This window comes from Phasianus colchicus, chromosome 8 (assembly GCF_987193195.1).
Source record: "Phasianus colchicus chromosome 8, bPhaCol1.hap1.1, whole genome shotgun sequence".
In the NCBI taxonomy this organism is placed as follows: Eukaryota; Metazoa; Chordata; class Aves; order Galliformes; family Phasianidae; genus Phasianus; species Phasianus colchicus.
Genome location: NC_143443.1, coordinates 1,318,923 through 1,345,107, shown reverse-complemented (window position 1 = coordinate 1,345,107; position 26,185 = coordinate 1,318,923). Strand labels below are relative to the sequence as shown.

The 26,185-nt window shown below is 41.0% G+C and overlaps 1 protein-coding gene across 1 annotated transcript in view; it reads left to right on the top strand.

Annotated features, from left to right (window-relative positions):
* PTEN (phosphatase and tensin homolog) overlaps positions 1-21,318 on the top strand; it is a 45,817-nt gene extending 24,499 nt beyond the window's left edge. Inside the window, exons 5-9 of the mRNA XM_031602541.2 lie at positions 478-716; positions 5,137-5,278; positions 7,317-7,483; positions 16,623-16,847; positions 17,814-21,318. Of these exons, the coding sequence (XP_031458401.1) occupies positions 478-716; positions 5,137-5,278; positions 7,317-7,483; positions 16,623-16,847; positions 17,814-17,999 (959 nt within the window). The 3' untranslated portion in view covers positions 18,000-21,318. The remainder of the gene's footprint in view (positions 1-477; positions 717-5,136; positions 5,279-7,316; positions 7,484-16,622; positions 16,848-17,813) is intronic.
* The last annotated feature ends 4,867 nt before the right edge of the window (positions 21,319-26,185 follow it).

The following is a 26,185-nucleotide window of genomic DNA, read 5'->3' as shown; positions in this document are numbered from 1 at the left end:
GCAAATTGACTATTTGTTCCCAATGTAGACCACACCATGCTCTGAATCTTTGCTGCAGAATTCCTCACCTGATCAGTGAGTGAGGTCTGGCCTTGTTTTCTTTCAGCAGGCAGTGTAATTGTTGTCTAATGGGTTTTCACAATGTTATTTTTTGTGCCGGTGCTCTCTCAAATTCCAGTAAAATCATGATGTGAGGTGCAGAGTCTGTAGTACTAACCTCAGAAGCACTACAGAATAGTCTCTTCATGCTTCAAGATGCTTACATATTACTAGAGAAATGTATGTGATGCATTTATTGTGCAATATGTTGCTGAATAACAGCAGAATCAAAGCTATGTGTGTATACAAATCTGTATGCAAGACTGTTTTTTATTTAGAATGTTAGTTTTTTCATGCTTGTCACAAATTTGACCTGTCTAGTTGAGCTTTTGGTGATTTCCTTTTTAGATTTTGATAAGTTACTCCTTCTCATTGCAGTTGCACAGTACCCTTTTGAAGACCATAACCCACCACAGTTAGAGCTTATCAAACCTTTTTGTGAAGATCTTGACCAATGGCTAAGTGAAGATGACAATCATGTTGCAGCAATCCACTGTAAAGCTGGAAAGGGACGAACTGGTGTAATGATATGTGCATATTTGTTGCATCGAGGCAAGTTTTTAAAGGCTCAAGAAGCCCTAGATTTCTATGGGGAAGTAAGGACCAGAGACAAGAAGGTGAGTTAGTTTGTTCTTCTCTTTTGCTGCATGCATCTTTAAGCTTTTCCTAGTCGGTCTGAATAGTCAAATCCTTTGAGAAATGTTCTCTGTCAACTGTGATATCTGGTTTGGTTTAGCTGTAATATTACTGGGTCAGTGCAGTCCTTCTCAATGAAAAAGCTTTCTTAAGTAGTAAAAGCAATTATTCACAACACTGAAATGGTCTGTTTTTTCCATCTCCTGTTCAAGATGATCTGGACAGTTTATTTTAAATACCCTTTTAAATAGCATTCTGCTCTGTGTTGCATCAAATGGGTGGTTGATGAGTGAACTTTCTCATTCAGCATTTTCAGTCCAAATAAGAGGATTATTCTAGCTTGTTTTGTCTGAATAGATGAGCTATTCAGATCCTCAGGTTCTCTCAACTTCTGTGATGTTTTGAGATGCATAGTCATTAAAGTGCTTTTTACAGCTGAATGTCCCTACTGGAAGAGCATATCTGTGGCAGAATACCCCTTTTTATTAGAAGGGAGGCTAGGCACTGGCCACCTCAGTCTTCTTCATGATATTTAATTTCTTGTGTTTGTGGGGTGTGGGAGAATCTAAGAGAAATGATGTTTGTGGCTGCAAGAGCTTTATGACCTTGTCAGTGCTGTGCAGGCTGACTTAGGGGTAACTGTAGATTGGACCTTTTTGGCATGGTTATGTATCATTAATGGAAACTTGCACCTTTTTTTTTTTTTGTGAAATCTTCCCCAGCTATAGTAAGGTGTGCCTTGCAGGGTAATTTCAGCAAGCCTCTCTGCTCATCTTCCTTGTTTCCTTCTAAATGTTGGTAAGAGCCCTGGGGAATCATCTCTGTGAGGCAGTTTTAGCCTGTTCAAGTACAGAGCTCTCTGTGTTCCTGCAATGTTTGCATTAGGTATTCATTTCATAGCGTGTGGGCCTTTTAACAAGTTGAGTTTCGTGTTTGAAGACATTTGAGAGTGGAAGTATTGGATAAGGAATTTCAGGATTTGGATGCTGATTCATTAGAAGGAGCAAGTGAATAGTTAGTTTGCTGTTTTTATGAGATGGAGCTGGTATTCCAGCTTAGAATATGATTGTGGTGTCATATTTGGAAGGAGACAGTGTTAAGATTTCCCATCAAAACTTGCAGGTTTTGATAGGAGTGAGTGACAGTGAACAGTGTAGGCTGCTCTTAAAGGTTATCTGAAGATAAAAGTGCTGTGGAAATCATTCAGCTCAAAATGCAACAAGTACATGGTGAAGCATGCTGTACCTCAGTTTACCTTTCTATAAAGAGTGTAATATTTCTGTGCATTGGTGTCTTGAGGATAAGGAGTCAGTTGTTCATTAGTACCTCAGTGGTACTTCCAGCATGTTTGAGGTAGCAGAGGATTTATTAAACAGGAATTATGAGAGCCTTGTTTAGCTTTGCTGTAAACATTATCTGTAACAAGCAACTTTGTTTTGGTTTTGATGTCTCTTCTGGAAGAGCTTTTTTTTTTTTTTCCCCAGCTCTTGAGCTTGGTTAACTTCATTTGGCAAATGGGCAGTATGTGATTCACATGACTGTAAAAGTTGTGTTTATAAACAGGTATTCCGATGTAGATTCTGAGAGCTTTTTCTTCCCTTTTGGGCTGTGTTTTGGTATTGCATACAAAGTGTTGCTCTCTGATTTGATGCTTTGCCACACCTCTATAAACTGACTTCCTGAACTCAAAGTAGTTGGACCATCAAAAGAGCTGCTTGTGCCCAGGTGCAAGAAAATACTATTTTTTCTTATTTTTGCTGGGCCAAAACATGATGAAAGAAAATTGGCTTTAATCAGGTACTAGATATTCTTTCTTTAAAAGCAAGCACAAAGCTTTTGTATAGCAACTGAAAAGATCACAGCTCCAATCACTGTTGCCATTAATGTGCATGGCAGATAGATTTTTGAGAGGGTTTGTAACCTATGCTGGCTACTAATTACAAGAGGAAGTATGACTGATTAATCAAGAGAACAACCGTGAGTACTTCTGTAGCAAGCTTTTCCCTGGTGTCTGGTGGGATAAAGAGCTCCACCAGAAGCCTTTGTGACATCTGGAGGACATGCAGAACAAATGGACAATTCCTAGATAGTAGATAGTCTACTAATGCAGCCTCATCCTGGGGAGGGTGGTGGATGTTGCAGAACTGAGCCTAAAAAGCTGTCTCCAAATAAAAAGTGATTTTTTTTCCTCTAAGCTGCCTCTTTCAACTTCTGCAGCTCCTCAGGGAAGGGTTTCTTTTTCAGACAGAGGGAATGGGAAAGATTAAAAGCATTGTCTAAAAGATTTTTATCTATCAGTCCCCACCACTGTAGCAGAATAGCACTAATTTTCATTTCTCCTTTGAACGGTATGAAGACATGATTTTCTGAAACTTGATTAAGAATTGTGGTTGTCCTTCCTGTTTTCAGAACTGGGGAAGAAGTAAGCCCCCAAATAAGTTTTCTAAAACAGCTGCTACTGCATCCGCATTTTGAACTGGTTAGCGTATTCCCTAAGATGGACACCAAAATCCTGCTGTAATGATGAAGGCTGACAGTTTGCCTTCCTGCAGCTGGATGAGGTTTTTATTTCTTCCCGCTTCTGTGGAGGGCTCTGTGGTGAAGTGTAGTCCCAGAAGAAAGGACTGGCTACTCCATGAGTAGTTATCAGGTAGGAAGAACTTATTCAAGTGCTGAAGCTGGAGATGATTCATTCAAGAGTGTTCTTTGACCTCCACGTTGTTGCATTTTAGGAATGGCTCCCAGTAGTGACTGTAGCAGCAGTTACATGTAACTGAACAGGAAACAGAAACCAATTATTTTCTGCAAGGAAGTCTCAGAATGACTCTTTCAGCGGGGTAGATAACCAGTGTCAGATGTGTCAGAGCTGATCCGTTACAATGGCTGTTTGTTCAACAGACCCAGGTGACAACCTCTGCTAAACCCAGTGCCAATTGCTTAGTATGAAGCTCCAGATTTAGCAGGGAGAACTACTTCCAAAAGTGCTTGTTCTTCATACTACTGCCCTTGCTATAATAAGAGGAGCACCAGGAGCAGCAGCTGGCAATTTTTGTGATGTCCACACAGCAACGTATTGTGAAACTCTGGCACAGGGACTAGAAGAACTCATTGGATACCCATTCAGAAAATGTCAGTGAGTGTAGATGTGAAATATAAGCTTCTCAAGAGAAAGTACTTAAACTGCTTTCCTGTGCTCTTGCTTTGGCACAAGGCTCAGATTCCAATAAAGAAAACTTTGAAGCTCCCTTAAGACATGAATCTCTTATGTGCTACCGAGATGACATCTGAACCACAAATATTGTCCACATATAAGGCTACTTAAGAATTCCATTGTACAAGTGATACCTGGAGAAGTGTTTTGCTTAATTCTAATTTTTAAGTAGCTGAGGTGGTAAGGAGACATTACTCAACATTTTCTAAATAAAGGCAGAAAGATGCCTAAGTATTCCAGCCATCCTTCACTTCTGTCTGGTACAAGGGAATGCAGATATTAGAACTAAATGCTTATGGAGGTAACATAAGGATATTGTGTCTAGGCTTTGTGACAAAAGATTCATGTATGAGAAACTTCTGTTATCTTCAGATTATTGCAATTTCACATTTAGCTTTAGTATGAAAGTATACTCAATTATGCTGCCACAAATACATTGTGTGGGTTGATATAAAACATACAACCTATTTTGTAAGGAATTACATTTATCTTTTATCACTTTCTCTTGAAAGTACCAGCTATAAGAGCTCTAAAACTAATTATCGAAGTTTAAAATAATTACAAAATTGATAATAAAAATGTTCTTTGGTTATATGTTCTCAAAGCAAGCGTTTACTTTCAGAGCTGTAATTCACTTGAAGTCCTTCGTTCAACAGTTGGGCCATCAAGCTCATATTAATGAAACTTTCCACTCTGGGTTTTTGTGAAGACATTTCAGAAACACGTTTTGTAACAGCAGGTAGTGTCAGTACAGTGATATTAGCAAACAAAAGTAGACTCCTTTGACTTGCATTTCCATAGAAATTCCAGTATCAGTGCTTAAAAATTACAGGGGCCTCCTGCTCAAAGTGCTGCTGGAAAAGTCTGTCTCCGAGGTCTTTCTCTTTGTGATACAGAGAAGCCTGCGTTCTTTGCTTCTCTGTTTGAGCTGGATGTAAGAAATGCCCACAGAAGTGCCTGGAGAACCAGGGTTCCACATACCCCCTGCACGGCGGTTAACATGTGTGACATCTTCTTAAGCACTGCAGGACAGGTGAAAGGGTGCTGCAGAGAGCACCGGGGTACTTTAGATGTCTTTTCGTACTTGATTTATTCACCTTTAGTTAGATTCTCAGATATTGGGCAGGAGTCCATCAGTGATTGCCGGGAAATGCTCTGGGTGCTTTTGACATTTGTTTCCTTTTGTTTAGGGAGTCACAATTCCCAGTCAGAGACGCTACGTGTACTACTATAGCTACCTGTTAAAGAATCACCTTGATTACAGACCAGTGGCACTGCTGTTTCACAAGATGATGTTTGAAACAATTCCCATGTTCAGTGGCGGAACTTGCAGTAAGTACTCAGCACTCCCTTGTTCTTCATTAGCTCTGGCTTGGAGCTGGTTATGTGAATTCTTGGGTGACTGACTTGTATTGTTGTTTTACTACAATCTTAGATTGTACTAAATGTAAACATATTTGGGTATTTGCTCTTCACCTTTTTAAAAAGCTGTTTTTAAAAATACAGCAACTTTTGGGAAATGGGAATTGCTGAATAATGTTTGTTTGCACGTTGGTTTCAAATGTGGCAAGGTTATTTTTCCCATGATGGTTTGAGAAAGTATGTACGCAGTGAGTTTTTTTTATCTATGGAATAATTTTTTTCTTTAGACAAAGGCTTATAAAGTATTATGTGTCCCAATGACCAAGTAGTGTGATCTGCTGGTGTGCAATGTGTTAATAAGGAACAGCGGATTCCTTGGAAATTCCTAGTGTGACTGCATATTCTCTTCTACTCTTCTGTGGGCTGTTACAGAGCAGGAACTGCCTGGTTTTGCATGTTCTTTCTCTTTGTTGTAGTGGAAATTTTTTTTTTTCTAATGGTTTTGCTGTGCTGATTACTGCAATGTGTAATTAATTCCAGTGCCTACTGTGGTTTTGATTAAAATTGCAGTATTGGTGGTGTTGTAAGATGGTACCTGAACACAATGCACAAAAGAAACAACATAGCAGCTTGTCAGGCCAGCTGTATTTACAGGAGGAAGATGAAGAGGGAAGCCTCTGCCAGAAAACCTTTCTCTGAGTTAGAGGTGTGGAGGTTGTGTGCAGTGTTGTGGATAAACCTGTGAAATCAAGCTACATGAAGTATAGATTATTGCATTATTAACTGTTTTGCCCTACCAGACTTCCAGTGTGTTACTTTTCCAGGAGGTTGTTGGGATAAACAAGTCATTGCTAAGCACATGGGAAGGCAGAGTACCTACCAATTTCGGTATCTTTGGGTAGCGCTGCCATTTATGTTTCTGTGCAGTTTTTCATTGATCTGTTTTTTCAGAAGTGAAAGCGATGTGTTGCTCTTCATCTGTGTAACTCTGATTAGTATTAATTTTAGCAACAAATGGTATTTCTTGATCTTTATCTTTGTCATCTTCCTTCTGTTTTAAAGTCACAGAGCAGAGTTGTGTCTGTCAGGCAGAAAAGAAAGGATACCAGATTTCACATGATTTGAGAGAGTTAAGTATGATGTTAAAGACAGGCTGCTCAGCAAGATAGTGTGGGTAATCTCAGTTGAGATTCCCACAGCTCCTCAGTGGCGGTTTCTGCATGGCAGATACGGTTCACCATGTGTTGTCTAGAGAGCAGTCTACATCTGATACTAACAGAGAAACCAGGAGAAACAATTAAATGCAGCAAATGCTAAGAGTAAACGCAGGAAGATTTCTTGGAATAAATTTCATTTAATATTTCTGGCTTTCGTGCTTGCTTCCCTTGGCAGTTTCAAAGTTACATCTGCTCAGGCTGCAGCAAAACCCTCACAGCTTCAGCTGTTACTTTAATTTAGAAAACTACACTGTGGCTGGCAGTCTGGTGGTTTACAGGACAGACTTACGGGCTTTGACTGTATAGCGTGCTGTCAATGCAGATTGATTTATGTATTACTGTTAAATTTTATCCTTGTTCTTGTTTGTCTAACAGCTCTGATTGTGTAAGAGTAGAAATCAGTTTGTTCTGACATTAGTGCCTGCTCTGCAGCATGGAGAAAAGACAGAAAAGAATTTCTATCTAACACAGAGATGAGAGGAAATGTGTGAGGAAAAATCAAGAATTTACTATATATAGTTGTTTTGTACTCCACTATAAAGGACGTGCAACTTTCTAGGGATTCTTTAGTTGTATGAACAAATGGCTACAAAATACAGAGGTTGTCTGTATTTTCTGTGAGGTTATTTCAAGTGATGTCCTGTGAAGCTTTTTTCTTTGCTTTGCAGTGCTTGACTCATGATACATACTGAACTTTCAAAATGCTATAGGTTATGGTTGTGATTCTGATTGCATTTTTTGACACTTAAAGGGCATTTCTTGCAAAGTGACACTCTGTTTTTGCCATGCAGATCCTCAGTTTGTGGTGTACCAGCTAAAAGTAAAGATATTCACCTCCCCTTCAGGACCCTCAAGACGTGAAGACAAGTATATGTACTTTGAATTCCCTCAACCTTTGCCGGTATGCGGTGATATCAAAGTGGAGTTCTTCCACAAACAGAACAAGATGTTGAAAAAGGTTGGTTTTCTTGTCTCTTTGGAAAATGTTATCAACTCAGCCCTGATGCAGAACCGGGACACTGGTTATTCTTCAGTGACGTGCCGTCACATTGTTTAATTCTTTCATGTCTAGTTTTCCCAAGTAGAGAATCTTTCACAAAATGAAGGCTGGATGTTTTGAATCAGTGAGACTAAGTACGAAGGTTGTTTAAAAATTATGCTGGATACGGATACGTATTGGAGTAGTTTGGGTAGTAGTGGAGAATCTAATTGAGGAAGAAACGTTCTCAGTCTAAAAATAGACCTGCATACTGAGCAAGTTAACTCCAGCTGTTTTCTTCACTAAATTTTCTTGAGGTTTTAGCAGGCATGGATGATCTTGTGTGTGTGCTGTTGGTTGATTTCTACCCATCTGTCAAATCTGGTTGAAATTCCAAGGTAATTTAGTTCCTGTGCACTGTCCGAAAATCTCTGCAATCTGTTCAGCCATCGCGTTAGTTTGTATTGCAGTGTCATCTGCATTACCTTGACTTTAGGCATATAGACTGAGAATTTATTAGTGTCTCACTTGTAGGGGGAAAAATTAATCTGGAACTTAATTTGACACCAATGAGTGAGTTATTAAAGATGAATGTTTAATTTGTGTTTGTGCTTATAGCAATAGTTTGCATCTACTAAAGTGAAGCATGAGGATGAAAACCTTGTTGCTTTAAAGGGTACCTTTGTATTTACTGTTTAAAGTTCCAGTCTTAATGAATAATTGTTTACTGTTCAATGGAATAAAAGTTAAGAACATTCTTTGAGTAAATATTGCACTCAAACCATAATAATGAGAATACAAGAGTGAACTGGGAGATGAACGTAAGTTTTAAGATGCTAGTTGTTAGCTGTGTATACATGTGCATGCTTTTTTATTTATGGACCTTGTTCAAGTTATTGTTAGCTAGTTTAATGGTAAATTTTTCAGTAGCTGGAAATGTCCTGTCCTGTTCTAGCACATGTCTGGCATGTGCTAGTGCCTGCATAAGTTTAAGCTGATGCTTAATGAGAATGCTTTCTTCTGTTTGTTTAATCAAGTGTAGTTTGTATTGCCCAGTTGCCCTGATTGAGAACTGTAAAACGTTTGGCAAACAGAAATGACTGGTTTTTAGGTATTATCAATATTTAAAACTTCAGTACACAAGAGCCAATTTTAAGGGCGTTATAGGAGCAGCCAGGTAAGTTCTGTGTTCTAGACATGAGGGATGCAGGGAGGAGATGGGGAAAAAAAAACAACAAAACAAAAAACAACCAAACATTTGAGACAAGGTCCTGTTTTAACCAGTCTTTGTCCTATCCAACCTGGGAGTTGAGTTTCTTTACTGTTTTGGGTAACAGATGGATTGTGAACATACTTCCTAGGAGGCATTGTGCTGTTCTTCTCCTCGCCAAGCAAGTTCTCATAACATCTGTACATGGCTCTGATGAAAGATCTTGGGTCTCCAGTGTCCAGATTGATCTTTCCTGTTTATTTTACCTCTAAAGAGAGCACTGAGATCCAGTGGTAGCATGAACTAGACGTCTTTGTTGTCACATATGATTTCTCTAGTATAAATTCAGGCTAGAAATGTTTGTTTTGGATTGTCTGTGGAAGTGTAGCAAGTGTGTTGCTGTGCTGTAGTTTCATTTCAGTGTCATGTCAGCTGCAGTTCAGTTCTTAGGAGTCTTGTAGTTTGAGTAACTAGTTCTTCAGTTTTTTTTTTCCCACATAAAGTTCCCTAACTATTCTAGTTCTGTGGATCACAAGATCAAGACAGAAGAGCAACTTCATACTGCTTTTTATTTTTTTTTTTTAACAGCTAGAGTTGAGAAGTGAGGAGTTGGTGAAAGCTGTTCTTTCTTCATCTGCAAACTTCCCTGAGAGGATGAACCCCTCTTTTCCAGACAGAGGTCTTTTGTAAAGAAACAACCTTGATAATCTGCTTCAAAAATCTATTGAATCTAATGCTTAAATTCCCTCAGCATAGAAATTGAGGCCAAAGGAAAATTGTATGCTGTTACATAGCTCTGATAATACCACCTCTATTAGTTCTAACATAAATGCAAACACAAATTGAAGGCGTATGTGAGGTATGAACACCCTAGTCTGATTTATGAAACCACTGCTGAGCAATTCTTCTTGAGAATTAGTGAAATATTCCATCTCTGATATTTGCCTTGGCACCAAGGATGGTCCTTCCACGTGGTCTCTGTGAAGTTACATAAAGTGTCTGAGATGAGAGTAGGCCAAAGGTGAATGAATATTGGTGGCATAAAACCTGTCCTGGAAGAACTCTGAACACGTTTCTGTGTACAGGTGTTTCACATCTATGAAGTCCTCTTTGATTTGCACTTAGTGGAGTCCTTTTTTTTCCAGGTAATTTGACTCTACAGTTTTTTACTCAAAACCCAAGAAGCGAAGGTCTTCCAGTGCAGGAACTTTGCAAATTACAGAGCTTGCCACATCTCTGGAGGGATCCCTTGAGCTATGAGGTGCAGCTTAATAGGAGTGACAGTATCATCCTTCAGAGATTCTAGCTTAGGTGTGTGCTTCTGGAACCCAGCACTGATTCCTCTTCTCCCAAGGTTTTCTGTTAACAGACTTATTCATAGCTGCCAAACAAGTTTTTTGTGCATGTTTGAAGACATCACATCACTCTGAGCATTTTAACTTCCCCTAAGAATCCTAATCAACAAACTAATGACATAATTTGAACAGTAGTTCTTGGTCCATCCTGGGGCTTGGATTGGAGAAAGACTACATCTCATCTCTGGAAATGAAAGAATATTCTCTGCCCTCCTGCTGAGTTTGTCTTGGTATTCAATACCACTGATCTCAGCTTGAGCATTCTGGATAAGCCTATGTGCACCTGCTTTCAGACTTCATAGTCTTCCTAACAGCAGTATTATCTGCAGGGTGCTCTAGTGTGGAGAGTCCTCAACTTTGATAAATCTCCTCGATAAAATTATTCATTATGATACGAATGCAAGTGGTTTTGAGCGTGCAATGCTAAGTTCTTAATGTAAAATTTAAATCTGTTGTGCCCTTTTATTTTAATGGCAAAACTTTAATTTAAGCAAATTCAACTAGCGTCTGCCAAAGGGTCATTTGGTGCTTCTGAGAAGGAGCTGGTAAGACTGCCTTGGAAGAGTGGCCATGTTTCACAATTTTTTTTCGCGGTGTGTGCAATCTAGCACCAGCTAGGGATTCCAAAACTTTGGATTCTTTCTTGTCTAATTAAGATGCTTTCTGTATTCTTAGCCATTTTTTCAGTGTCATGTGGTTACTTCCTTTCCTTCTGTATGCTTGCTCATATGAGAACAAAATGGCACAATATTTTAGTACAGTTTTTATATAAGAATTTTTGACCAGTGGAAGTCAACATTTTGGAGTTCTTTGAGCACATTTGTTTTGTTTCCCTCTTCTGACCTATAGCTTGCTCTTTTACCATCTCCAGTTGTAGTCTGTAGTCTCTCTAGGTTTGCTTCTGTGTTCCTATTTGAAACAGTTTTCTTCACTTATTGATGTTGACCTGATAATGTTAAAGGGTTTCAAAGTATCCTTATGTCACTTGATTAAATGAAAACCTGCTTAAAAATAACGCAAGGGATCTGGTAGTCTTCCTGCCTGCAGAGCCTGGAGGTAAAGGAGACCTTTTAGGACCACTGTTTGATGAAGCAGTGGTCATTGTGTAAGTCATTGCTGGTTGATACCCAGAATCTAGCGTAGGTGGTGCTGACAGGATTGTTTTGAGCTGTTGTCTGTGCCACTGTGTTTCTTTGTTGAGATGAAAAGTTCTGCTACATGGTTAAAGAACACTTTGGGTCTTGGCTTTTTATCAAATGTTGAAGAACAAGCTCTTCAAATCTCAGAAGACTTCAACTGCAAATCTGAAAATAGGGCAAGTTGCATCAGTCATGCTTATGGGAAGACTATAATACTGGCCTGGAACAGCTTGAAACGTGTCCTCCGTCTTTTGATTGCTGGATAGCATCTGTAATAACCCTTAGCTGTTACTGCAAAGTGATTAAGTGCCTGTAGGTCCCTCTGCAAATTGAAACTCTGGAGGATATGGGAACTCCTAGCTGATGGCTTAAATGATATTAGGTTTGGATATCACTCTGCAGTTAGAGGCAGATATCAGCTGTAGAGTGAGGTGTGTTTTCCTGTCAGCCTGAGAACTGAAGTTACTTGTGGTACTGATATACACTGAATAATTCAGCTTTTGTCTCCAATGTCAGATACTGCACTGTAAATTTTATGATTCTGACTTGCTTGTGGCAAGAAATGTCTGATTTTTTTTTTAAGTGGATTCCTGTGATGTAATTAGAAGTGAAGCAACATACATTAAAAAAAAAAAACACTGAAAAACCCTATCTAATCTTTTTCAGAAGCCTGTTCATTAAATAGTTTTTCTTGCTCTGATACTCAAATTTGATAAATAAAGCCCAAGTTCTGGTCATGCTTTAATTTTTTACGTTCTCTCTCTCTTTGACCCAGACTACATCACTTTTTTCATTGCCTCCTGTGGAATATCTTTTGAGTCTGCTACTTGAAGCTGACTCAGTCCTCACTTGGAGTAATGGTTCTTGTTTCTCATTGAGAGCAGTGACAAAGTTATCAGCCTCAAAAGGTGGTTCCCAGAAACATGACCAAATCTTCCCTTAGTTTGAGTGGGTGTGCCATGTTTCACTACCCATCAACTTAGTTTATTAAACTAATTTAATTTATGTAGCAGGAAAGGAAAGAAAATAACCTGATGCTTTAAAAAAACTGCAGGGAGATAAGATAAATGACCTGCTCAGCCAGGCGATAATGTTTAGTTTCAGCCTCTGAAGACTTCTTCAAATTTATCCCAAGGAGGCAAATGAAGAGATGTCTGCTGAGAATTTTGTCATTTGTCTTGTCTGAATCTCATGATTGCTTGTTCAGGCTGGCTCTGATGTGCCAAATAAATCCTTCCTGGTTTTGCTCCACCTAACCAAGCTTTAAACTTCACAAGTCCATGCCTTCTGCCTCTGCCAGTGTTTGTTTGCATTCAGTGACCTTGTTTGCTTTGGCACTGTTTTCCTCCAAAGCTGCTTCAGCACTATTGATATAAGCCATTTTCCAGTTCTTTCCATTCAGTTGCTGCAATTTGTGTTCGTTAGCTTAGTCCTTTCCTCTGTTGACCTCACTGGAGCCATGGTGTGGCTCTGAGGACCAGCACCAAAGTACGTGACTGCTTTTACAGTGTGATTCTGAAGAATGGTGTCAGTGGTACTGTCATGTGCTTACAAGAAATGGGATCTCCCTTCACTTGACCTTTATACCAGCAGTGGGCCTACAAGTGATATTTCCAATCTCTTACAGAGTAATACCTGTAATACCCTCAGGCTTGCTCTCTCCCACTGTCATCACAGCAGCTGCACTCCAAACCTTCCTATTCTGAATCTGAAGGGCTGATGCCCTTGGTTGGTTCTGGTTTGATCTGAACTAGTTAGTCTTTGGGTTTGATCAGGAGTGATCATTTCTTTGGTGAATTTTTTTTTTTTGGGCACTCCATCTTCATGGTGGAGGAGCATGGACCAAGTTATCGTGAAGAATTCTTCATGATGATTTTGTCTGCTGCCATATGAGGCTCCATGAGTAGTATGGAAAAGTAAAGCTTTCCTTTCCAGGACGTTCATCCTGTACTTCCACATTCTGAGGTGGACATTTTCTAAGACTTTGAGTTAGCATTAGTGAAGAAGAGGATGCTAAACATCTGAATAGGCTGGGCCTTGCAGGAGTCTACTGATGGCTGAGTGGAATGGATGAGCTCCAACGAGATACCATGAGATAACTTGAAGGGACTTGGTAGCAGTGACAAGCATCTGTCAGCCTCCCAAGACAACTGTAATTATAGCATGTTAGTCTGGTAGATTAGATGCTGGTGAGGCATGTGTTGAAGCGGATAATTGTTTAAGTGCCAGAAGCGTTTCTGGCTGAGATGTTTCACTTTTGCCTTTCCCCTTGCATTTCCTTAATAGTTCTGATGTCTCAGGTACTTAAAGAAAATGCACACAAGCTGGAAACTTTTTCTGTGTGCCTTACCTAAAACACTGAAAGTGGGGCTAATGAGCTTTGGATAGGGAAGGCAGATGCTGCTTGTTTTATATACTTTTGAATTCTCAGTGTTTTTGTACTTACATGGTTATATTAATTTGTAGATAAGAGTATTTTCTAAGCAGTCAAAATCTTCTCTGTCCCATTACCAATTCCCATAAAACAATGATGACTTGCTGGTGCCAAGTGGCCTTCCATAGGGAGGCATGCTCACATGATGTGCAGTAGAACCACCCACTTTTAACAGAAATGCAAGAACTTTTGCTCTTGTGGGAAGACTGGCCATTTGCATTTTGGATCTTTTGCCTTAGGGCTGAAAGCAGAGTGAAATAAGAGTTTCCTTTTTACAAAGGAAGTAAACACAGCTTAGAGTTTCCTATAAATGAGTGCTTAATGTGCTAGTCAAGACCAGCTTATTAATGGTAGCTAATCTTTGAAATGTCTACTCTTGACTGGCGAAGGTGTAGCAAATAGTGGAGAAGTAGTACAGGAACATTTAGTGTATTTTATCAAGCTGTTTAGCTGAAACTGTAGAGGTGAATTTTCTCGGCATGTCTTTTTCAGAGACTGCCTATCCCAGAGCAAAACATTGCTGCTGGTCATAGAATAGAGTCATAGAATCCTTAGAACTGCAAGGAACATCTGTAGGCATCTGTTGCAACTCCCTTACAATGAACAGGGCTATACAGCTAGATCACATTGCCCAAGGCCTTATCTAGTGTGGCCTTGAAAGTCTCCAGGGACAGGACATCAACCACATGGCTAGGCAACCTGTTACAGTGCCTCACCACTTTCACTGTAAAAGATTTTTTTTCTTTATAGCTTTGCTAAATTTTCTCTCTCTGAGCTTGTAACCATTTCCCCTTGTTCTGTCACACAGACCCTACTAAAAAGTCTGTCCCCTTCTCTGCTGTGGCTCCCCTTTAGCTACTGACAGGCCACTCTTAGGTCACTTCGTAGCCTTCTCTTCTCTAGACTCTCAGCCTGTCCTGATAGGGGAGGTGTTCCATCCCTTGGAGCATTTTTGTGGCCCTTCTCTGGATGCTTTGGATGGACTCCAACAGGTCTATGTCTCTCCTGCACTGAGGACTCCACATCTGCATGCAACGTTCCAGGTGAGGCCTCTCCAGCACAGAGCAGAGGGGCGGGATCACCTCCCTCGTTCTGCTTGTCACGCTCCTGTGGATGCAGCCCAGGATATGATTGGCTTTCTGAACTGTGAGGGCACAGTGCTGCCTCATGTCCAGCTTGCCATCCGTCAGCACTCTCAAGTCTCTTTTGGCAGGGCTGTGCTCAATCCTTTCACCCCCAGCTTGTATTGGTAGTGAGGATTGCCTTGTCTCAGGTGCAGACCTTGCATTAGCCCTGTGGAGAAGGACTTGGGGGTCCTTGTGGGTGAGAAGCTGGACATGAGCCAGCAGTGTGTGCTTGCAGCCCAGAAGGCCAACTGTGTTCTGGGCTGCATGAAAAAAGGGGTGGCCAGCAGGGAGAGGGAGATGATTGTCCCCCTCTACTCGGCTCTTGTGAGGCCAGTCCAGGTCTGGGGCCCCCAGCATGGGAAGGATGTGGAGCTCTTGGAGTGGGTCCAGAGGAGGGCACTGAGATGGTCAGAGGGCTGGAGCACCTCTCCTATGAGGAAAGGTTGAGAGAACTGGGCTTGTTCAGCTCAGAGAAGAGAAGGCTCCAGGGTGACCTCATTGTGGCCTTCCAATATTTGAAGGGAGCATATAAACAGGAGGGGGAATGGCTGTTCACGGGGGTGGACAGTGATAGGACAAGGAAGAATGGTTTTAAACTGAAACGGGAAGTTAGGTTAGATATTAAGAGGAAGTTTTTCACAGAGGGTGGTGATGTACTGTTCACAGGATGCCTAAGGAGGCTGTGGATGCCCCATCCCTGCAGGCATTCAAGGCCAGGCTGGATGTGTCTCTGGTCTGCTGCCTGGCAACCCTGCACGTAGTAGGGGGTTGGAACTGGATGAGCATTGTGGTCCTTTTCAACTCAGGCCATTCTGTGATTTGGATTTGTTGAACCTTGTGAGGTTCACTTGGGCCCACTGCTCAGCCTGTCTAGGTTCCTCTGGATGGCATCCCATCCCTCTGGTGTGTCACTGCACCCCACAGCTTGGTGTCATTGGCAAACGTGCTGAGGGTGCACTCAACTCCACTCTTGAAGTCATTGATGAAGATATTAAAGAGTGTCGGTATGGAGATGGACACTTGTATCACCCCTCTTGATCCTAGTGACAGACATAATATACTGGCTGATATCACCTAGTTCTTTCAAAATTACTAGTACATTTTACTTTGTCTCTTTGTATCTGGATGCCTGTTGTGGTGTTACAGTGGATAATCTAACTTGTACCTTTCCAGATAGTTGGTGATGGACATCTGTCAAGTTCTGCTTAAGAACAATATACGTAAACAGTCTTTTAAGTTGCCCTTTTGTGTAGGATCACTTTCAGAGTCCAACTTCTCTTAGTAATGGTCAGCAAGCATTTATCTGCTAAGAACCATCTCTATGAAGCTGTAGTGAATCTACTGTGATGGGAACTCTTTTGTAGGGTGTGTTTGCTCAGTCACAACTATTTCTATATAAAAATAAAAATGTTCTGTTAGCATAGGAAGCTGTAGAGGATGAAGTTCTATGTTGATAAATGTTAGTCACCTATAATGCTTTGCACAGGTTGTTAGGTCTGACTAACCCTTGGCAAGAAAATGATTTTATGCCTTGTGATTGCAGGCTTATCACTTGTTTAACTTGTCATCTACTTTTTTCCATAGATAATTGTTTTTGTTACTACTTTTTAATAAGAAGCAACTTCTGAAAGCTAAATTGGATAAAATTTATTTTGATTGATGCAGAGTTTTGTGTATTGCCTGGGCAAATTGGTGGAAATGTCTTTGCATACAACATAACCGATGATGTACTGTTGTCTGAACTAGTTTCATTTGATATTATTGATTTGTTTTTGATGAGTTGATATTAGTCAGTTTAATATGCTGCTAGAGAATACTAAAGCAAGCTTGTTTTTTGTGTTTTTCCTCCCTAGGACAAAATGTTTCACTTTTGGGTAAATACGTTCTTCATAGGACTGGATGAAAATTCAGACAAAGTAGAAAATGGAAGTCTAGTTGCAGATCAGGAACTTGATGGTATTTTCAGTACAGAGCGCTCAGATAATGACAAGGAATATTTAATCCTTACATTAACAAAAAATGATCTAGACAAAGCAAATAAAGACAAAGCCAACAGATATTTTTCTCCAAACTTCAAGGTCAGTATACATTTCATGTAAACAAAGCTGAAAAGCTGCATGAAGTTATCTGATTGTTTGTCTTGCTTCACAGAGGAACTGTTTGAAACTGTGTAGAAATCTAACTCATGTATGTGTTTCCTACCATTTAGCAAAAGTTCCAACTTCCTAAGTGTATTGACTTTTCCAGGAAGTCAGTAAACGGTGTGAGAGTTTTTCTGTGTAAAACTGGTGAGAGATTAGGGGAGAAAAGTGTTTTTGGTTTTTTTTTTTAGGTATTTATCAAAGCCAATAGAGATGATTTGTAAGAATTCCAGAGGCTCTAATGGCAGTTTTTCTGGTACCTGCTGCATTACTGTTAGTGCTGAGCTTTATGCATAATTTCTGAGTTGATTTGCAGAGGTACACACTTCATGGGAACAGCTTATAACCTGAGTTTTAGCTTTGAGGAGTGTGAACCATTGTCAGCACTGTTCTCAAAATGGAAAGGAAGTTTTTGAGCATGCTGATAAATGACAGTAATCCACAACTGTACATATTTGAATGTAACAGTTATAGTTACCTGATTGTTGCATGGATCAGACCTTAATGCACAAACACGAGTCACTGATTACGGTACTGAAAAAGTACTTTGTTCCTTTCTGAATTATTACAGTCTTTGTGTTGTCAGAGATTTAGAGGTAGGATGGTTGAAAAGCTGACATGGCTGCAGTGTTATGTCCAGCTGCTGTAGCTCCAGAGCAGAAATGGCTGGTGCAGGTGCCCAGAACTTCAGCAGAGCTTGCTGGTGGATCTCTCTTCTCTCAGGAGTGGTACTGAGAGTCTGGCTACTCTAAGAGTTTTTTCTTTTCTTTCCAGACTAGTGGGGGGAGCGGTTCTGTCATTCAGGATAGTGAAAGGAGCTGTGCTGTTGCAGATAGCAGTTGTTACCTGTGCTATGCTGAAGTTCAGGTTCCCTTTTTAAATTGTTGTTTTTTCCTTCCCCAGGTGAAGCTATTTTTCACAAAAACAGTAGAAGAGCCATCAAATCCAGAGGCTAGCAGTTCAACTTCTGTAACACCAGATGTTAGTGACAATGAACCTGATCATTACAGATACTCTGACACCACTGACTCTGATCCAGAGAATGAACCTTTTGATGAAGATCAGCATACGCAGATTACAAAAGTCTGAATATTTTTTTTTATCGGAGATAAAAAAAAAAAACCACGAAGAATGACAAACTTGAATAAACTGAAAAAAGGACCTTTTTAAATGGCAATAGGACATAGTGTCAGATTACCAATTATAGGAACAATTCTTTCCTGACCAATCTTGTTTTGCCCTATAAATCTACAGGTTTGACACTTGTCCGGTTGAATAAAAATGGTTACGTAGTTCTGATATGTATATACCTTTTTGTGTCAAAAGGACATTAAAACTTCAATTAGGAACTATAAATATGGCACTTTCCCATTTTATTCCAGTTTTATAAAAGTGGAGACAGACTTAATGTGTATACGTAGGAATTTTTCCTTTTGTGTTCTGTCACCAAACAAAGTTTTGAAAAAATGCAAATATACAGGTTCACATCCTGCCCCTTTTTTTTGCACTTATGTGGCAACAGAAAAGTCTGCAGTTGGCTAAGAGATGTCTCTAGAAGGTTTTACTACATTCTAATGCATGTATTTTGGATGGGGGATGGAAAGTAATGCTCAGAAAGGAATATAGTCTGCTGGAGCTTGGCCTGTGTACCATATCCGGCTATTTACTTGCACCTTTCTTTAGCATGCTGCCGTAATTCATCCTGGACAATTGAAGAGTCGCCGCTGTCACTGCTTGTTGTTTGTGCATTTTATTTTTTTTAAGTGTAATGGTGCTAGAAAAGGCAGCTAGAGGGAGTGATTCTGTATAGGGGTACAGGAATGAACCTTCGCAACATCCTAAAGACCTACAAAATGAAGGGAGAAAAACTATTGGGGTCACAGAAAGGAAACACAGCAACAATGACTTAACCATACAAATGTGGAGGCTATCATCTTAAAACATGGGCTTGAAACAAATTGTTATAAAAATTGTCGGTGATTCATTAATTGTTTTTCTGAATTGTAACGGCTGCTCCATCTCCTGTGTAATCAAGACCAGTGCTAAAAGTCAGTTGCTATTAGTACATACGTCAGGCAACATCTTAACATTTCTTATTAGGTCTTCAATCATATTCCTGCTGAGAATACTTCATGTGCTGCCTTGCAAGCTTTTTTTCCTCATTAATATGAAAATATTTTGTAGCGGTGCACAGGAAATTTCAATTGGAGATTCTCCAGGTTAGTGTTTATTTTGAAGATTTATGATGCATTTATTCAATCAAACCTCTGTCAGCCATTCCACCCCTTTGACCTTACACATTGTATTACAATGAGTTTTGCAGTTTTGCACACTTTTCTAAAAATGTCATTAACTGTTAGGGAATTTTACTTGAATACTCAGTACCTACGATATTTTAAAAAGAGACACTGCAGAGGAGACAGTGTTGAATTCTCAGCGCTGTGTCTGAATGAAGATGTGTACTTTTCAAAAGCAGAACTTGTCCCAGCTGTATTGCTTGCTATTTAAAAAAAAAAAAAAAAAAACACCAACAAAAACCACAAATCAAAACAAATTAGATTTCTCACCTGGCAGTGTTGTGTTTGTTCATAGGGCTAGAGCCAGGAGTAGGGCTTGAGATTCACTTTCAGCATATAATTGCTGTGCCCAGACTGCAGATGACTTGAGAGTACAACTACTGTTGTATGGACATGTGAAGAAGCTGACAAAGATGGCTCACTCTGAAGTACACCAAGGATTGCTGTCCCCAGACTTACACTTGTTCCATTAAAATTTCTGCTTCCTCAATTAACTTAATAGGGCTGACATAGAAGTTCATTAGCTGTGTTCTCGCCTAGATAACAGCAGTGTATGGAATCCGTGAGGGCCCTGTACAACAGCATTAATGGTAAGAATTTGAAGGAGACGAGGCAGGACTCACTCTTGGCGAAGGAAGGTATCAAGTGCTTTTTTGGGATCTGTTGGTCAACTTTGCTCATCGCATTCACGATTCTGACTTCTGACAGAGCTGGTAAATGTTTTCTGGCATAGAGATCTGATCAAGCTGTAGTGTCTCAGTGGAGCAGGAGGCTGCTTCCAGTGCTCGCTGCTCCCGGTGGTGTTGACAAGCAGGAAGTGGTTACCTGGGGACATGACGTTAACTCTTACCCTTTTAATCATGTTTCACCCTGTCTGATTTTAACAGTTGGCAAAAAGATTGTGTTGGCTAATAAACAAACCTGTTCGTGCTTTAAAAGTACTGAGATATCGACACCGTTCTGTGTCCTGCTTTGGAGTTGTGATAACAAAATGATGGGTGTGCTTCCAGTGCGTAACGCCGAGGGCTGGATTGGAAATGACGTGATGGGCTTTTGCACTGTTATTTTTCCTTTGGAATGTGAAAGGTTGGAATGAGGGTTTTGATTTTGAATGTTTCGATGTTTCTGAGAAGCCTTGCTTACATTTTATGGTGTAGTCATTGGAAATGGAAAAAATGGCATTATATATATATTATATATATAAATATATATTATACATACTCTCCTATAGTTTATTTCAGTTACCACCCCCATAGAAGTTGACAAGAATTACTACGACTGAAAGGTTTTTGAGTCCTTATTAAAACTTTATTTATGACAGTATTCATAATTAGCTTGAAACGCATTCTGTAGGTAATCTCTCCTTGAGTTTCTGGACTGTATGCTTAAACTTCTGGATGTGCAGCAGCTTACATGTCTGAAACTACTTGAAGGCATCACTTCTGTAAGAGCTTACTGTTAGGCCCTAAGCATCCTTGGTCATTGGTAGCCCCACTCAAAATATTTGCTGCAGCTCTTAAGGGCAGCTGTACAAATAGCATCTGGATTTGAGGCACACGTTGGGAACTGGAGTTCACATGCAGCATCAGATGTTTCGGCTTGGAAAGCAAAACTAAAATCGGATGCTAGCGTGCAAGTTCCGTGTTTAGTCGTAGCGAATGTGTGCAATATGCTGACGATGCCTGTGGTTGCCACGAAGTGCCTCGTTTACCTTTTCGATACCATTAAGAAGCATCATGCATGCAGATGGATGGGGTGGAACTGTGCACTAAAAGGGGCTCCGACTGCAGCGTTTGGCAGAGCTGCCTTTCTCTGCCAGTTCTAATTTTCAGTCTGTTTTCATATAGCATATATATATATAGATACTAAAAGAAAAAAAAATCAGTCTGTTAAGCAGCCTTACTCTGATTCAGCCTCTTCAAATACTATTGTGCTGTGCAACAGTGGCTCTGTGTGTAATGCTATGCACTGAGAATACACAAAACAAAGTATGACATGTACAGGATAATGCCTCATACAAATCAGATGTCCGTTTGTTATTGTGTTTAACAACCCTTTATCTCTTAGTGTTAAAACTCCACTTAAAACTGATTAAAGTCTCATTCTTGTCACTGTGTGGGTGTTTTATTGAAGTATTCTGAGTACAGAATGGTCAGATAATGTTCTGCTGCTAAGCAAATGGTTTTCAGCATGTTTCTTAGAGCCACAGATGCTTCTGGAAGGAGCTCTGTGTCTTACAGGGGTTTTGAGGCAGCTCGGAACTCTTTTCTATTTTCTATTCAGGACCTTTAAAGGAGTCCTGGAAGAACAAGCGGTGTGTACTGACCTCCCCAACCTGTTTCTTTCCTCCAACACGGTTGTGATGAGGTGCAGGACTGCCTTCCAGGGGAACTAAATCCTTCTTCAAGAGAACATTTTCCAGAATGCATGTGACCTTATTTTTAACATTAACTGGTGCATCTCCAGCTCTAAGTTGGCAACAAGCTGCATTTCCCCAGTGGAATAGCCCTGTTCTACATGTACTAAGCACAAGTTTGTGTTTTCCTATTCTTGTTGCTTGACTACTTTCAAGCTAGACTTGTTCTCTGCCCTTAAATTAAGGAGTACCTGCTCTTTTCCTTTGGTTTTAGGGTCGCCCTTTGAGCTTCTGGGAAGAAACTTGTTATTCTTCCTTCCTTCCCACTGGTTTTAATGTCAGCCCTGTCTTAAGTTTGGCTAAGCATCAAAATCCATGAGATGTTTGGTGCCCTGGCCCTTCCTTGTGAGTGGCACAGTTTAGGACTTCACACCATTGCGGTATGTAGTTTGTAAGTACACATTACTTTCTCGGGTGAGCTTAGTTTTCAGCCAGGAAATGGAAATAGAGTAGGGCGATGTAGAAAGGAAGGATGGGAAGCTTTAAGGCGAGCAATCTGGATGGCGTTTAGTCTGTTGAGTGGCTTCCTGAAGTACATAAATGTCTGCGAGGGCGTCCTCGTATGAGGACTGGTGGAAAGTGCTGTTGAGATGTGGGTAAAACATCTCATTTATTCCCACCCTGTTGCTGCTGGAGGTGTGTGACCTAGTGCTTAGCCCATCCCTGCACCTGCTGTTCCTGGTAGCACCTGCCCAGCTGTGCTGCTGGTGCTTGCTGGGCCTTCATTGTCCCTACGGGGCAGCAGACAGCAGCGTGCTTTGTGCAGATCTCTTTTTAAAAGACTGCCATAATGTGGTTGTTAATAATTAACTGGTTCTTTTTTTAAAAACTGCAGACTGAGTTTCAAATCACCTCTTTTGGGAGGAGTTAGGTTGGTAGGATTTTTCTCCTTTTTCTTCAGTTGGTTGGCATTTTGGTGATGAAATGAGTGGTGATGTACACTGCTATAATAAAAACGCACAATTTTTTTCCCCTCTTGGCATCTTTTCCTTGTGTTTTGAGGCTTTTTATGGTGTTTTGTTTCTTTTGTGCGTTTCTTGTTCTCTGCTTGTTTTTCTTTGTGACTCCAAACATTTTAGGCACTGGTGTCTTTGTTGCAGCATAGGGCAGGTGATTCCTTTTTGTCCTCTTAAGCTTCTTTTCAGCTTTATATTCAGCTTTACTCTGAAGGCATGGCAAGGAGAAAAGACTTTCAGGCTACTTTCCTCAAGGAATAGATCTGGAAAAGTTTAAGGATTGTGCAAGAGCAGCAAGCATGTTTGGCTCAGCTGCTGATGTGCAGTGGGATCCTGCACACCTTTATGCAGCCAAATGGGAATGGTGAGTTGTGCTGCTTGCTTTTTTGAGGGCTCTTCTTGTGCCTGGTAACTTGCCTTGTGTCACACAGATAGCTCTGTGGTGGGAAGAGGTGATACTGAAAATAGATGGGTGGAGACATGGAACTCGTGAAAGGAAAAGAGTGATGGAGCGTGTTCAGAGACATGTGATGAGGTTTTGCAAAAACAGTGTAAAACAGCTGTTGAGAAAGATCTGAGAGACATCTGGAGGGCTGAGTTCAAAAGGGAGATAGATTGGAGAGATGTTGGCTTGAACATCATTGATTTTAGTCATTGCAGGAGTGATGGGCTGGAAATGTGGGAAGCACTGAGTTGGAAAATACTGAGTAATACAGAAGAGTAGAAGAGAAGGGAGGTGCTTCTGCCAGGCTGGGATTATGTGAACTCCAGAGGGCTGTCTGTTCTACTGGCTCTCGGCTTAGCTCTTCTGTGTAGAAATTGATGAAAGGTTTGGTGTGAGAACTTGAGATCACAGCTTGTACACTGTGCCCTGCTTAATGAACCAGGGAATTTGCTGCTTACGGTGTATCTCCAGGATGATGTCCTACATTAGCACACAGTATGTGAATTACAACACCTGCTGCAAAACAGACTGATTTCTGCAGGTCTAGTGGAAGTGCTTTGCTTCATCGTTTCTGAAGTCTTCATTGCATCTGATACCTTCTTAAAGACCTCCTTTTGAACTGTTCCCTTCTTGAGGGTTTTGTCCTCTCTTCAGTGTCTCATAAGCCTGGAGGCTCCTCTGCACCACAGAATTAAGGCCACTTCCCAAAGTTTCTACAAAATGAGACTTTAAGCTCTTAATCTCATTGCTTGAGTTTGCAGAGAAACATCCTATGAGCAGTGCTGGAGTCAGTCCCTATCTGGCAAAGTTTTGGTCTGGGAGATAAGGTTTGGAGATCATATTATAGGGCAATAAGATGGGACTGGGCAACTTTCGTTTAAATAGGATGAAAAACCTACTTATTTGATAAAAATCATAACTTTGGCAGAGTTTTTCTTGACCAACATCTGGAAGATTTGTTAAAGCTGGTGGAATGATGGATTTCTTCATGCCAGCCTGTAGTTTGCATTGCCCCACAGTGTCCAGTTGCTGCACTGATCAAGCAGGTAGAAGCAAATCCCCACCATTTTAAACTGTCAGCCTGTGGAGGGTATTTTTGGTCTTGTGAAACACTAAGGTCAGTGACAGCTAGAAGCAGGATAAGCAGTGCTCTCAGGAGAATACTGCATTCCTGCAGATGCCTATTTTGCAGCATCATGGAAATGTTGCTTACGCTCTGCGGGGTCTGTAGTTCAGCCTCCTGCTTGGAACAGAACGAGTGTCCTTCCTCGATCTGGCTTTGTCTGGTTGAGTTGTGATAACTCTGGGGACCCACTTTTCCTCCTTCTCATCTTGTCTTCCCTGTCTTCTTTCACAATTGCCTGCAATGGAAATGGATTTGAGGATTGAGGAACCTCTTCTGAGCTGTTACATCTGTTATAAGGTTAGCTTGGATGGAGAAAGCCAAGCTCCCAAGCAAAGGAGGAAAAAACCTGGAGTGTAGCACATCCGTGTGAAAACCACAGTGGTCAGGGTCATATGTTGGGTATTCTTTCCTCCCTAAATAAATTCTGGAGCAAGAAATTTGGATTATTTAGGTTCAGAGCAATGCAGGAGCACAACTCCAGGCTCCTCCAGGAGGATGGGACTTGTCTGTTAGAGCTTTGGCACATACTGCAATACCGGGGGATGGATGGGTGAATGCTGTCTTGTGCAGATGCATTCATTGTGCTGCTTATTCTGCTTGGTGCTCATAGTCCAGTCCTGCCAGGGAAGTGGGAAGAGGCAGCACGGGGAGGTGTGTGTGCCCTGGAGCTGCTTTGATGGCCATAGAGGGACTGTATAGAGCAGTGTGCCAGAGAAAGAAGATTGGTTTGGGATCTCAAAGCCAGCCCTGTTTTATAAGTGGAGAGGAGGCAAGAAGGGAGAGCTTGGGACCAGGCTGGCAATTGCTGTTACGCTTTCTTTGAGAGGCAGTTGTGCTGCTGTGGCTGCAAGAGGATTTGTGACAGGAGGAAGGAGTGACTTGTTAAAAGGAGTCCATGTGTCAAACAAGTTTGAAGAGGAGTGCTTACAGAAGGTGCAACGTAAGTGGTTACTAAGAGAAAAGAGCTGACCATAATGGTTCTCAAAATCGTGGTATGAAACATGCTGGCCACATCAGCAGGGTGAGGAAGCAGCCTGAGCAAACCAAAATCCATTCACCTGCTAATGGTAAGATGCCCAGGGCGTGATTTTGCTGGTGGCACCAACCTGATGTTCCTGCTTTGATACTCATCGAACTTCTGAAGAGTGTGTTTTTCTAATCAGGTTCATGGCCTTTTCTTCAGATGAAACAACATACCCAGTTCATCTGATATGTGCCTGCAGCTGAACTTTTTATCTAGTAGCCTGCTTCCTGCAGCAGTTCTGTGAGCTCATTTGGTCTTGCACAATTCCAAGCCCACAGATTGGTGATCAAAACTGCGACTGCTTCTTTGGTGCTCCCAGTCTGATGCCTGCTGCTCTGGGCAATTTCTCTCCAAAAAACTGCTCGCGATGGTGACTCATGGCAGAAGTGGGCCTGTTGCTGCTTGTCACTTCCTTCTGGCAAAAGCCATTGGTGTTCAGCATGTTTGCACATCTGCTTGTTGGGCTAGAGTGATTTATTTAAAATTGTGTGCATTCGTGTGCAGCAAAGCTTGAGAAGTCCATTCACTTCCGTGTGGAGCACCTGGTTCCTTTCTGCTTTCTTAATGAAGAGTTAAGAGACCCTAGGGATGAGATGCAACCTGATGATGGGAGCAGTTACACCGTGGTGTATTTGGTCAATACCTTCTGACTTCACTCTTCCAGAAGTTTGGACGAAGCGAGCCTGGCAAAGCAGCAGGGAGAGTTGGGAAGGTGGGGGTGAGGCAAAGTGAGATTGAAGGGAGATAAAGAATGCCATGTGTCCAAATAACTGAGTATCCAAACGCAGACTTGAAATTTGACAGTGATTTGACAACCTGATACAGTGGTGGTTTTTTTTTCATCTTGGTATCTTGCTGCAGAGCCTTAAGGTGTAAGAATAACAGTTTTGAGTACGCATCTGTGCAGCAGTACAACTGTTTGAGTTTCTGATTACTGAAAGTGGTGTCCTGCCTCTGTGGCTGAAGGTGGCTGTTCAGAGATGATTAAGAGCAGGGTGCACATGTAAGAGA